Raw genomic sequence first — 14290 nt, 5'->3', positions numbered from 1 at the left:
CTATCATAGGGGAATGTCTCTGCAGACATTTGAAGGCAGGAGGTGTCATTCTTTGATTTTTACCACAGCTCTATATAGTAGATTCTAGAATTGCTGCTACATCATTTACCACTAGTGACTTCCTCATGGTCACACATTAAGTACCAGAAGGATTTCTACCTATTTCTTCCCTGACTCCAATCCCAGTATTTTTTTTTTTTCCCACAAATTTTTATTGCTCTAAGCTTTTGTTTTTCAGGTCACTCACTCTGTTTTTCAAAGAAATTTAATGATTGAGTCACAGTGTTTCTTTTCTGTCCCAGTATACTGTCACTTGAATATAGACATTGATGTCCACTCCAACACCATTATACCCCAAGGTTATTAACCTTATCCATTCCCTTGTCTTTCATTTTACCTCAGTTAAGTCACCTCAGTAAAAGTTAATAGTTTATATGTCACTTTTATTATCCTGAACTATCTGATTTTCTTTTCTTTTTTTCTTCTTTTTTATGTGAAATTCTTATCTTTTTACTCTAAATCTATTTTTCATCATCTCTGAGGCCTCCAGTTTGACAAGGTATTGTCTCTCTCTTCTCCAATATATCCTCCACACAGCTGCAGAAATCAATTTCTAGAGGCATAAATTTGTCTTTATCAATTATTTGATGAAAAGTCTTCTTTAATTCTGTTGTTTTGTTGTTGTGTTTGACTCTTTGTGACTCCTTTTGAGATTTTCTTGGCAAAGATACTGGAGTGGTTTGCCATTTCCTTCTCCAGTTCATTTTAAAAATGAGGAAACTGAGGTAAATAGGGTTAAATGATGTGCCCAGGTCACATGGCTAATAAGTGTTTGACGGCAGATTGCAATTCATGCAAATCAATCTTTCTGATTCCAGACCCCATACTCTATCCATTATGCCACTTAGATTTTGTTACTCCATATTGCTTCTAGGATAGATTCCTAATGTTAGACCTTAACATTCTACACATTTTGGCTCTCACCAACTTTTCCAACTTTATTTTATGTTATTGTTCTTTGCACATATCTATGATCCTGAACAAGTCACCTTCTCAGTGCTCTAGATTATTAAATTATACATTGAGGGATAATTCTGATCTGCATTACTAGTGGGGCTTTTGTGATCTAGGATCTCTTCCTATCAGGGAAATTACTGATCTAAGTCTCTTTGTCATTATCACATGTCCATTGTACATTATACTTTTTCAACCAAAATGACTACCAAATGTTGCACAAATTTGTCCTTTTATCTTATTCATCCATTAGTCAAATAGTCAGTAAGCATTTAATAAGTATCTATTATGTGTTACTTTATTAGCTACTGAGAATACAAATGCAAAGAATAAATTAATCCCTCCTCTTAGAACCTTACATCTAATTGGTACAAGAACAAGTATGTATCTAAATGAATTGAAATAAAAAGAATACATTTTTGGTAGCTAAGAAAGATACCTAGCATTTATATAGTGCTTAGAGATGTGTGCAAAGTGCTTTTTTGGGTGGCAGTGTACTTTATATATACTCTACTATCTCATTTTATCCTCACAACAACTCTGTAATATAGGTCAATGGTGTCAGGTTCATATAGAAATACCATAATAAGAATTCTTGGAAGAATCCATATTGGATTACACCATATTGACCTAGAAAACCACATATTAACATTATATATGATGTATTTTATTGTTTTTATTTTGTTAACTATTTCCCAGGGTGTTCAAGGAGGACTGGTACCTCTGACATAAACACTGCCAAGCCCTTTTACAAGGCCGCTTTCTTCTTCTGTTATCTACCTGAAACTCAACTCTTACCTGTGGTTTCAAGAAGCTGTAGTGTGTACATGAGTCATATTGTTAAACCCTTTCAGGCAATTAGATTAAATCAGGTGAAGGGTAACCAAGGGGTCTCAAACCTGTTGATGAGTCAGGGGTGTCTGCCTCAAACATGGGGAGACTTTCCGTGGTAAAATGAGTGGATGTGAACAGTTTGTTCCAATGGGCCATGAAGGCAGTGGAAGCAGGTGCTGTGGCGCTCTTAGAGCTTAGTTAAACATTGAAGACACCAAGGTCATCTGCTGCATCCTGAGATCTAATTATCTTGATTTGGTTTGCTACTGGACTTCAAAAATTCTAAGAATGAATTAAGCCAGTGACTTTGCTCAACTCTGTCTCACTTATATCTGACTTATGCATGAATCAAAAGACATCACCATTTTACCATTTTTACTTACGTCAGAATTCTGTAGTTAATAGGCAAGTGATGAAATAGCAGGTACGGATACACTGAGAGCTATAGTCATAACCCAGCACACATGGGGCTCGGTTCATAGGGTTATCATCACATTGGACTAAAACAGCAGTAGGGTTTAACAGTCTTTTGAAAGGACTGCACTGCTCACCACCTAGCATGAGAAAGGGGCTACAAAAAGTACCCTTAAAATTATATCTGTACTCCTAGCTTAATAACCCTGGCCTGCTGACTATAGTAGGGGGAGATCCTATCTTGGGGATGAATTATAAAAATGTATGAAAACTTTTGTGAAGATAATTTCAGTCACTATTGGTACATGGAACTTGTGCATGTTTATAGACAACATGAAATAACAGTAGACGTGAAAGACAAACAGCACTTGTTATAAGAGAACTTAGTGGGTAGTACATCCAAATAACAGCCTTGAATTTGAAAAAACAAATCAAGGTTAACATACTGAAGTTATAACTGGATACAAGTTTTTCTGGAGTGGCCATTGTGTTGAGGAGCACTATAAAGATGGTGTATGTTTCCAATCTAATCTCATCAGCAAGCCTTTATGCCTCTCCAAAGAAATGAATAACAGGCTCACGAAAATGCAACTACCACTGGTAAGAAGCCACCATCATCAGTGTGTATATTCCCACCGTGATAAATCCTAAGAAGTCAGAAGTTTTATGAGGACCTGGAGACCCTCATCATCAATGTGTGAAAGAGGACAGGCTTGTACTTTGGGAATTTAAATGCCAGCATAGGAACAGAATACCAGACTTGACAGGGAGTCATTAGAAGGATTGGAATTGGAAATAGCATTAGCAACAGTCATTTTCTGTTGAAGACTTGTGCACCTCATGATCTTCTCATCACCAATACTATTTAGCATTTACTTAAATTCAGTAAAACTTCATGAACACCTCCTCGCATTGGAATTTGTAAGGAGAAGAGCTAGAATATGAGAGTGTGAAGGTGATGCTTAGCACAGAGTGCTGGTCCCATCTTAGATTTATCCTTTTTAAGTAAATATTCTCATTTTGTTGACAAAAGCAGTCGCTCCAAGGCAAGATGACTACCAGAAGACTGGTAAGATGGTAAGAAATTGGAGTGCTTCTCCATTTTGCTAACTTGGTTATTTACTAAGTTGCCTACACATTCTTGTCAACAAAGGAGCAGAAAAAAAATGGGCAATTTTCAGAGATTTGGTGTATTGTACTGCAATTTACTCATCTCATCCAGAACATTCAACAAATTAGATTAGTTTAATGGAAATGATGGGGAAATTCAGAAACTGCTAAATAAAAACCAAATATTCCACAAGATTTACCAGTCGGTTAATTCATCTGTCACTGAGAAGGTAACATTTAACTCTATCAAAAAGTAAAATGCAGGCAAAGCTTAGAGAGATTCAGGATTTGGGGTTCAATAAAAAGGCAGATGAAATTGAGTTTTATGATAATAATGACAATCCAAAATACATTATCTTGTCCTGAAGGCTATTTATGTGCAAATAATTGTGCATTCAGTGCAGCCTCTGAGGTTAAGATGCCATAGAATATGGATCTCTGCCCCTTGTGCTGATTTTTGCTTGGCAATTCATACCAAGAAAACTACATCAGCCAGCACCACATCATCCATATGTGCAACTATTGGTTACAGCAAATGGGTAAATATTAAATGCTGTGGATAAGTTCAGTTGGCTTGGTCTTATATTTTCCAGGGATGTCCACATAGATGATGAGGTTGATGCACATATGTCAGAGCTAGCTCTGTATTTGGGAGGCTTCAAAGTAAAGTATGGAAAGAAAAATTATTAGACTTCCTACCAAAATGAAAATCTATGAGCCATGTCCTGACTCTTTATTGAATGCCTATGAAACCTGGACAGTCTACTAGTACCACTTCAGAAAACTGATTTGCTTCCATTTGAATTCTCTTAGGAAGATTCTGAAGGTCGCTTGGTAAGATAAGGAACTGGATAGTGAGATCCTTTGTTGAGTCGAATCTACTGCAGAGTGTAGCTCTAATGGACTATGTTGTTCTAATATAAAACATAACTTTGTCTAAAAGACTATTTTATAGAGAGCTTATAGGAGGCATGCACTCACACTCATGTGCATGTGTACACACAGGAATTTGATTGAATAATATGGGAGACACTGGCACTGCTCAGCATAGTGTGCTTGCGTCAAAGAAGGCTCTGTGCTCTATGAGCAAAGTAGAAATGCAGTAGCTCAAAAGAATTGTGAGATGCACAAATTTAGAAACATTTCCATCCCACAGTATTTATATGGATTGTTTGTGCCCAATCTGTGGTAGAGCTGTTAGAGCTTGTGTTAAACTGATCAGCCAGGCAGACACACTGTATACTTGACCCTGACATAATGATATTATTTAAGTCATTTTTAAGCATGAAGAATAACAACCAACCAATTCCAGTTGTGTTTTAATCAGGTTTCTGCTTCACTCTGGAGTATTTTATACCTCTGATGTAGGTTCTGTTTTCCATTTTAATGATGAGGAAAATGAAGCTGAGTGTGGTTGTTACCTGCCCAAGATTAGACAGCTAGTGTGTTAGTTTAATACAGGTAGTGTTGGGGTTGAGAGAGTGGGGATTAGTAATTGTAGCCATCCAGAAAGGTTCTCTCATAGATTTGTGAGTAGGGGAATTATAGGAGGTATGAGGAAAGAAAAAATAAAATAACTTCTTTGCCCAGTGAGATAAGGATCTATTAGGGAAGAATAAAAGGATTACCTTGCTACAGGGAAGACCCAGTTGAAATTAGATAACATGAATTTGTCGTGTATTCATTAACATCTTAACTTCCTCTACTTATGTTCAGCCACATGTGAGGAGTAAAGGAGGTGGATAGCAAAAATATGCCAGAGCTAAGGTTGGTAAATGATAAGTACCAAAAAGACATGTTTTCAAGATATTCTAGAGAAGAGGACAGCATGGTCTTGAATTGGCTAACTGTGAAGTTCATTTTGGGAAGGGAGAAAATTGTAGTCAAGAGATAGGGAAATGATCTGAGAAAGTGCTAAAGGATACTTGAAGATTAAAAGCAGTGCATAGCAAGAAAGGGAGCGATAGATGATTATAGATCAAATAGAGCAATATCAAGAATTATGAACTCAGGTAGGGAATGCTTGTAGTTAATGATAAGATCCTGGTTATGAATATCCTGATTGGAAAAGATGGAAGAATTGGGAGATTAGGAAGTTTTAGTAGAGCATCGACATGAATGCCCCCCCATTTAAATGATCTGGGTATGGTAAGAGAAGAAAACAGTGATCTAAATGTTGGCTGAATTCCTCAAATTCCACATTCTGTATGTCTTTACTAGATTCTCCTTGTCCCTATGCTTCAGCCTTCCCTGTGAGTTGTGTGTATGTGTGTGTGTGTGTGTGTGTGTGTATTATATACTTAATTATTCATATACTTCGTTTTTAACTATTGTATATTTATTAAAATGTGAGTCCTTTGAGAGCTGAGATCATCTTTTTGCCTTTATTTGTATCCTCTGCATTTGAAAAAAGTACCTGACATATAGTAATCATTTAATAAGTAATTTTATTCCTAAGTTGTCAGTACTTCTTGTATGAGTTAAGTTTATTTTATATTTCTTCTTAGAAACTATTGACTGTGTTTCTGCTATTTCTTCACTTACATCTGTGTTGGAGTGAGAAGCATAGTGTAGTGGAAAAAACACTGCACTTGGAGCATAAAGTATCAATGTTTAAGTTTTTGCTCCACTGTTTTTGACTGTCTGATCCTGGGTATGTCATTCCAGCTCTTTGGGCCTCAGATAATTATTACAAAATGAGGGAGAAACAACATGATATGATAGCCAGAAAGCTGGTCTCAAGTCCCACTTCTGATACCTACTGGCTATTTGACCCCAGGCAAGTTACTTCATTTCTCTTTGCTCTAGGCCATTTCCACAGCCTCTAAGTTAAAGAAAATCTACCAACCTGCATTAGTAGACAGAATGTCCTCTTCTGATTTGTCTATACCAATGAAATCACAGGTACAGTCCCTATCCCCAGCCGGTAAATGAAAATAATGATATCATTACCATTTTCCTCCCTCACAGGATTGTGGTGCACAAAGCATTGTATAAATTTGTGTTATTATTCTTTAATGTAAGCATGTGTTTTGTGCATTTAGGATGAAAAAGAATACATTATAGACTTTTTCTTACTATTTTAATCAAAAATCTTATTTAGCTACATTAGTCAATGCCTGAGTTAGCTATGCTGAGAATTAATTTTTAAATTGTATCTTCATTAAAGTCTAATATTTTCTCTTTGTGTGATAAAAAGAAAAGATTTTATCTAGAATTCTCCAACTAAATTATTGAATTCTTTTTGGGAGAATGAGAGGAAACGATTAAATACTTACATCATTTTTAAATACTAGTAAGTAATTATCTGGTACTGCTTTTCACATTAAACCATACTTGTTTTCTAATTCTGTTTTTTCAGTTTCCATAGCAAGACGTGTACAAGATCCGTTAGCTGAGCTAGTGAAAATTGAGCCGAAGCACATTGGAGTTGGAATGTATCAGGTAAAGCAATATGAGCTTTTAATTTAAGAGAAATTTAGGAAATCTATCAGTCTTTCAAATTACACCAAACTGAAAATATGCAAATTAAGGGTCACAAAGTTGATTCCTATTTTCAAAGATTGGTATGGAATTAGTAGTTAATATTTATAAGTTGTCATAGGAAGATTTCTCTCCTTTATTCTTTGTTTTACAAGGGTTATGATTGAAACAGAATTGACTGCAGTGAGATTTATAGTCTATTAAAAACATTAGATCAGACTAGTAACTTGATATGCAGACCCTTCTTTTCACATCATTATAGTGGTTGCGGAGAAAAGGAGAAAGTTAGCTCTTGTGTAAATGAGCATGAATTATTGATCTTCTGGGAAGAGATTGTTAACATAACACACTAGACTCTTTTTCTTGTGTTTCAATGATTTACATAAATAGTATTGATATAGTTATTTGTTTTGTCACTAAGCTTTGTGGTAGAAGAATATTGATTTTTTTTTCCAGTTTTGTAGTTACATTCACAAGTTAGTACAAATGAGCTAAACTACTTAGCATGGTGCTTAGCACATAATAGGTTCTGTATAAATAGTTTTTGTTGTTGTTATATTTATAAAATGAATTTACCCTAATGGACAGACAAGTCCATCATAAGCTTTAACTTGTCTCCTGCATTCACATCTTTCTTCTCTTTGAAGTGAACTTAAGGCATCTTTAGATGTAGACTGAAATGATGCTTACCACCTAATTCATGGGGGATTTGTAGTTGTTATGAATTTCATTTTAAGCATATGATATGTCATATAATTGGGATTTTAGATCTAAAAGTTGCTTTAGCTATCATTTAGTAACTCTCTTCCCCACCCCCTTGTTTCACATATGAGAATACTGAAGCTTGGCTAACAGTGGCAGAGCCAAAAATTAAAACCCAGATTTCCTGCCTTCTGGTTTGGTTTTCTACCATAAGAAGATAAAATCCCATGACAGTGAATAACATTACAACAAAAGTCTATTACTAAAACATATCCAAAGTCTCAGCTAAGAGACTTTTTACTTACATTCGACATGATGAATTTCTAGGATAATCAGAAGATTTAGCTAGAATTTATTATAATGAGTCTTGGCCTGTAATTTCTTTGAGCACAAATTAGGCATATGTAGTAATAATTGTTATAGAGATGAGTAATTGTGGACAAACAGTGCTGAAAAAAGAGATGAAATCTTTCAAAGAAAGGATATGAAGGATATTAAATACTTAGGAAATAGTAGAGACCATAAAATTACTTTCAGTACCATATGAAATAATTTTTGGTTTAACAATAGCTAAAATTCAAAAGGCATAAAATTCAAAATTTTATGCTCCAACTCTTGTCCTATAAAATTGCAGGTGTTGATTTTTAAAACACATGGTTCTCAGTATTTATGGAGAGAGAGGTGGTAGAGATCATCAGACATTATATCCCCAGGTGACCTAAAAGGGCTTCTTTACTAGACCATGGTTTGATGAGACTTCCCAAAAACACTTTGAGATAAGAATAAGATGAGTACTCCAATCTTGTTCTTGAGTTATTAGTATTCCATAGGTGAGTTAGGTTAATTTGATATTTCTTCCTATTCTCCATTCGCTAACTTTGTGTGTTGAGGGTGAGCAGGATAAGACAAAGAGAAAAGCTTTGGTTCAGTTCTTTATTCTAGCCTCTTATACCTTTAGTAATAATAGAAGTGGGGAATAAATTTTATTAAAATGAATTTTTGAGTATTCCTTCTGGGGATTCATAATGACTTTGCTATAACTACACCTTTTTCCCCTAAGTTTTTTTAAAATAAATTATTGAATTGTTTCTTAGAATGAAGTTATTTTCTCTGATGAACTCGTTAGTGGAATTTGAAATGTGCAGGTTTATTTTCCTATAGAAACAGTACTTTGAAAAGAAAAAAAAAGTTTTTAATCATGTAAAGACAATAATCCATTAACCTGTTTCATGTATCATATGTGTGAGTTACTACATGTATTTTGTGTTTGATAGTAAAGAAAAATTACTTCTAAATGGTTGCTTGCTGATTGAACTCAAACTCTTCTTTCTTCTTTTTCTGCATTATTTATCATTACTGGTACAGGATGATACTGTCCTATTGATGGTCATTTAAAGACCTTATTTGGAAACCCCATGTTTCATCGTGAAGCAATTATTTTTGAATTTTAAAAATCCTAATTATTTGTCCCATTTTACTTTTTGAATTTTAAAAAGTAAAACGGGACAAATAATTAGAATTTTTAAGAAACTAGAGACTATCTAGTCCAACTTTGTTATTTTATAGATCATTAAAGTGAGACTCAGAAAAAGAAGTTGAAGTGATTTTTTCCCTAGGTCCCTAAATAGTAAGGGACAGTAACATGTTTAAAACCAGGATCTTTGACTGCAGAATCAGTATTCTTCCCCTGAATCTTACAGGTATACCAAATTTTTTATGGTATTTTTACGCCAAATACTGTCTTGCATTACTTTTCATAAAATGAATAGGCCAAAATATTTGAGACCTTGTCTGTCTTTTGATTTTTTTCTAAGTTAATACACATAGAATTATTAGCATATTCTTATTTGCTACTATGAAATATATGTGTAAAAGTCCAAACTCTATAAATTCAAAAATATTTTCTTTTATTTATGAAAGTGAAAGCCTATAACTTTGATGACTACAACATAAACTGAAGTTTTAATTTTTCCTTTTTAAAAATTAGGATCTTTTATTCATTTAGATAATTGTTATTTTCTTGTTGTTGAAAATGCTGTTGCATTATAATTTTACTCTGTGATAAAGCTGCTATAAAGTAGTCATGACTTGAAAATTTTTACTTTTCAATTCCTTACCAGTAATACTGAATTATTAACACTAAAAGATCTAATTTCCATTTTGTCTTTGCTGTTAATGTTGCACACATTGTTGACCTTGGATAATGAAACTAGATGATCACTTTTTGTTCCTATTTAAGTTTACTTTCCATTTTTGTTGCATCTGCACAAAGTCATGGTATTTAGATTAACAAAAGTTTAAGGAATCTTTTGGTAATGCTATTTAAGATGAGTATGATGGTTCTTTAAAATCAATTTTAATGATTTCATGAATTACATAACTGCATAATGTGTTTTCAAAATCTCATTTTCAGAACCATGAGTTTTATTCCAAGCTAAATTTGTCCTTTAAAGCAGTTTTAATACTTTTTGTTTTGGAATTACCATTTTCTGCAGAAGTTTATTTTCATAGAAATTATGTATATTTTACAATGTAGTCCAGTAGGTCAGTCTCTTAAAAGAATACTGATTGTGCCATCAATCCTAATCATTCTATTAGGTGGTTCTTCTGAACCCTTTTTGAATAATGCACTTTGTTGGTAAGTTTACTTGAATGTTAAGAAGTTTCTTTTAAGGCAAAATGCAACAATCAAAATAAAAAGAATACAATGCAGATATTATATTCATTTCTAGGAGAACTAAGTGGTCATACAGTGTGTTTGGCATCTGGTTGGTTTCTTTAACATTTAAAATAAACCTGTCTTTTGTAGATTGTTTTTTGACTGAATTCTGGCACTGTAGTGACATGTTTGATTTTGAGGTACATATGATTGGTAATAATGTTGATATAGTTATGGCATAGTTGTGAAGGCTCACAATTATTACTTGTTGGCTCTGAACACGTCAATTAAAATCTGAATTTTAGTTTTCTTCTAGTGTGGAATGCATTGCCTTTTTCACAGGATAGTTATGCTTAAAAGCACTTTGTAAGTCATTCAATGACATATTAATGAGCCATTTTAAATTATTATTACAACTGATCATTTATTGTCTCTTTTAAACTTTCTACAAATCAGTAATTCATACCTTCCTTTGGTAAATACCTGATATAAAATTAGGGAACTTTTATGGTATAATTAGTGTTAGAGTTTGGAGGCAGTTTTTTAAAAAATCAAATCTGGTCATTCTTTTTCTCTGTATCTTTTAAAATGTTATTTCTACTTGTAATAGAATTTTTGTTTCTTCTTCCATTTCTCCTAACCTTGAGTCCCATTTATACAACCACCTCTATCACTAATCAGTGAACATCTTTTTGTTAGGTTCTTTTCTGGCTGGCTTTGGGGCCTCTGATGGGACTTGGTTTTTTTTAAGCTTTGAAAGTTGACTTTTGAAAAAAGGAGTAGCATCAATGTGGTATTATAGCTCTGTTATGAATAGTGAATAACTTAGTTCAATATAATCTCTCAAAAATAACAAAAATGACAGTGGTATTATCTCTCAACCATTCTTGCAAAATACTTTTTTTGTTCCTTCCATTCAATTTTTAAAATTGTAATTAACATGTTTGTATTTGAAATCTCTGAAGCCTAGTTTTTCTTATATAAAAGTTGCCATATCCTAACATGAAATAAATCCCAAATCTTGTGAGTGATTGTTTTTCTTCTGTGGAGTTTCCCTTGCTTTTATATATAGTCAATAAAGTACGGGTATAACTTATAATCTAGTGCTGGTAAACATCTTCAAAGTTAGAGTTGAAGAAGGGGAAAAATAATCCAACATTGAAGAGAATATGAAATAAAGGAAGGATTTGAGCATCTAGAAGCCCTTACCAATGTCACATGCCTGTCCTGAATTTGGCATCAAGGTGGGGGTTGGTCAAGAAGTTGTTTGTTCATCCATTTTAGTCATGCTCAACTCTTTGTGATCCCATTTGGAATTTTTTTCTCAAAGATACTGGAGTAATTTTATTTCTATCTCCAGGTCATTTTATAGATGAGGAAACTGAGGCAGAATGGGTTGTAACCTGCCCAGAGTCACACAACTAGTAAATATCTGAGGCTAGATTTGAATTCAAGTCTGCCTAATACTATATCTATTGTAGCATCTAGTCACCAACTTCTGTCACCTCAATTTCCTATTTGTAAAATGAAGATTAAATGGCACTAACTTTCAAGGATTGTTGGGAGAATCAAATGAAATGATTTCTTAAGTGCTTTACACATCTTAAAGCACTACTTAAATGCCCATTGTTGTTGTTAGGCACAGTTTCACAGCTTCATGAGTCATTGAAAGAACTTTATTCCTACAAAAGTTCTGAAATATTTCTAATAATTTCTAAGTGTACCAGTACCAGTTGTTGGTATGTACCAGTCAATATGTACCAGTAAAGTTGTTAGAATATGAACCTTTTTGCCTAGTTATTATTTGTTAAAATAGTTTAATGAGCAGACTTTGTTTTACAATCTGATGATTTAACTTTAACTTTTATTTAGTAGCTGATCTCTAGGTCAAGTGACTAAACTTTGAATTTTCTTTTCTTTATCCAAATAAAAGGAGAGTAATAGAAACTGCTTCACAAGGATACTGCAAATTAAAATTAGACAACTCATATAAAGTACTTTTAAAATCTTAAATTATTATATAGAGAATAGTAATAATGGTTTATCATTTACAAAATCAGATGTAAAATGGTACCTCTCCTTGAGGAGCTTATCAATTAACTTGTATTCACAAGGTATACACAACATAAATAGGAATATATAAATTTGGGGGGGGAGGATAAATTCTGGAAGAAACAGGATAGGTATCATGTAGAAAATTAAATTTGAGTTCAGTGATGAAGGATACTATGAATTCTTTCAGACTCAGAGATAAGTAGGGTATACATTACAGGAAGTGGGGAAAGATATTGCAAAGGCACAGGAATAAAAGATGGAAGTGATGTGTGAGAAACAGTACAACAAGTTTGCCTAGACTGAGGAAAATACAGTATAACAAGAGTAAAAGGGCAATCTGGGAGATAGCATGTAAAAGGCTTGAAGCAGAGGAGTTTATGTATTTTTTCCTAGGTAGTTAATAGAGTTTATTACATAAGGAAGTGATATAGACATTGTCATGAGCTTAAGGAAAAATAATTTTAGCAGATGTGTCAGGATGTATTAGAAAGGACAGAGTTTAACATTATTGTAGTCAATGTGTTTATTGTTTTCTTGGCTCTGCTTATTTCATTTTACATCAGTTCATATGATTCTTCCCATTCTTTTCTACATTCATATTAATTTTTTCCTCTAGTATGTTAATCCATTACTCTTCTATATCTAATCCCCAATCCATGGGTATTTACTTTATTTTCAATTCTTTTATACCACAAGAAGTTTTTTAGCATCATTTTTTTTAAAAAGTGTTTTGTTTTCAAAACATATGCAAGGATAATTTTTCAACATTGACCCTTGAAAAACCTTTTGTTCCAATTTTGTAATCCAATATATGTTAAACGTGGTAAAAATATGTGTTCAATCCAATATAGGCATATATATTTATACAATTATCTTAGCATCCTTTTTTAAAGACATTTTTATTGTATTTGTAAAAATGTAAAAGTAATTCTTACAAATTTTCAATTTAAAGACATTTTTTCTATTGAAAATTTGTAAGACTCACTTTTCCATTATTACAAATACTTACAATAGAAAATAATCAGTTTTTTTTAAAAAGGGACATTTCCCTGGATTTATCATTATACATTTTAAGCAAAAGAATATTATATCTCAATATGAAGGTCATTCTCCAAGCATTTACCCAGAATACTTATGGACTCACTTCATCAAAATAAAATCATTAAAAATATGAAAGTATGTCCCAAGATAAATGAACTGATACATATTAGTCATTTATATTGAATGTATTAATCAGTGTTCTAGGAATACTCTTTACTAAGAGAGTTCATAAAAATCCATCACCTCACTGACCACAGAGTGATGAATTTTCCTTTCGTGGGAACTCATAAAGACAACTAAGGTATAGAAGTCTTGTGCTTTATGCCTTCAAAGAGATTACTCCCAGCAACATAGTCATGATGCTTTAAAATACTGAAATATGCTTGGAATGGGCTAACAAAATTTTATCATGCAATTATAGAATGAATTGATTCAGAATAAGTTTAGAATTGTAGAATGAGTAAAAAAGCTATGTCCACTATGCCCAAGTAGGAAGATCCCAAATGATTTTGAAAGGTGGTCAATAAATAGTGTCACCATGAGGGAACTAGTTAAAGTACTGTGTGGGTGATCTGATCTGAAAAGGATCATCAGTCAAACTAAACCTAGGGAACTTTAGGTAAAATTTAGGGTAGAAAGAGTAATGTGTTATCCAACCTCAGATTGGGTAAAAAAAATTTTTTTTTAATCTACTTCTAACCACTTGATCCTTATATATTCCTAAATTTGAATATGCTTTTTTCCCTTTTTCTCTTAGATCCCTATTGTCTACTCTCATGTCTATATTATTTAAGGGTTAATCATTTTAAGCCATAACTCAAAAATATTCATAATTGTAAAGGGCCTGGGTAGGTGCACTGGAATCAGACAACTGAGCACTTAAGGCTAATTATCTATTGGACAATACTCTATTACATATGCTTGATAAAATGGCCCTTCTCACTATTCTGTGCTGGCTCAATCTTTTGGTGTATACAG

At 33.2% G+C, this 14290-nt stretch overlaps 1 protein-coding gene across 3 annotated transcripts in view; it reads left to right on the top strand.

Moving 5' to 3' along the window:
• Positions 1–14290, top strand: part of SRBD1 (S1 RNA binding domain 1) — a 274697-nt gene that overhangs the window by 153266 nt on the left and 107141 nt on the right. For all 3 annotated transcript variants that reach the window (XM_023494981.2, XM_023494984.2, XM_023494982.2), the window contains one exon: positions 6734–6816. In XM_023494981.2, the coding sequence (XP_023350749.1) occupies positions 6734–6816 (83 nt within the window). The remainder of the gene's footprint in view (positions 1–6733; positions 6817–14290) is intronic.

Source organism: Sarcophilus harrisii, chromosome 2 (genome assembly GCF_902635505.1).
Source record: "Sarcophilus harrisii chromosome 2, mSarHar1.11, whole genome shotgun sequence".
NCBI lineage: Eukaryota > Metazoa > Chordata > Mammalia > Dasyuromorphia > Dasyuridae > Sarcophilus > Sarcophilus harrisii.
Note: the sequence above shows the minus strand (reverse complement) of the source record. Positions and strands in the feature narration are given on the sequence as shown.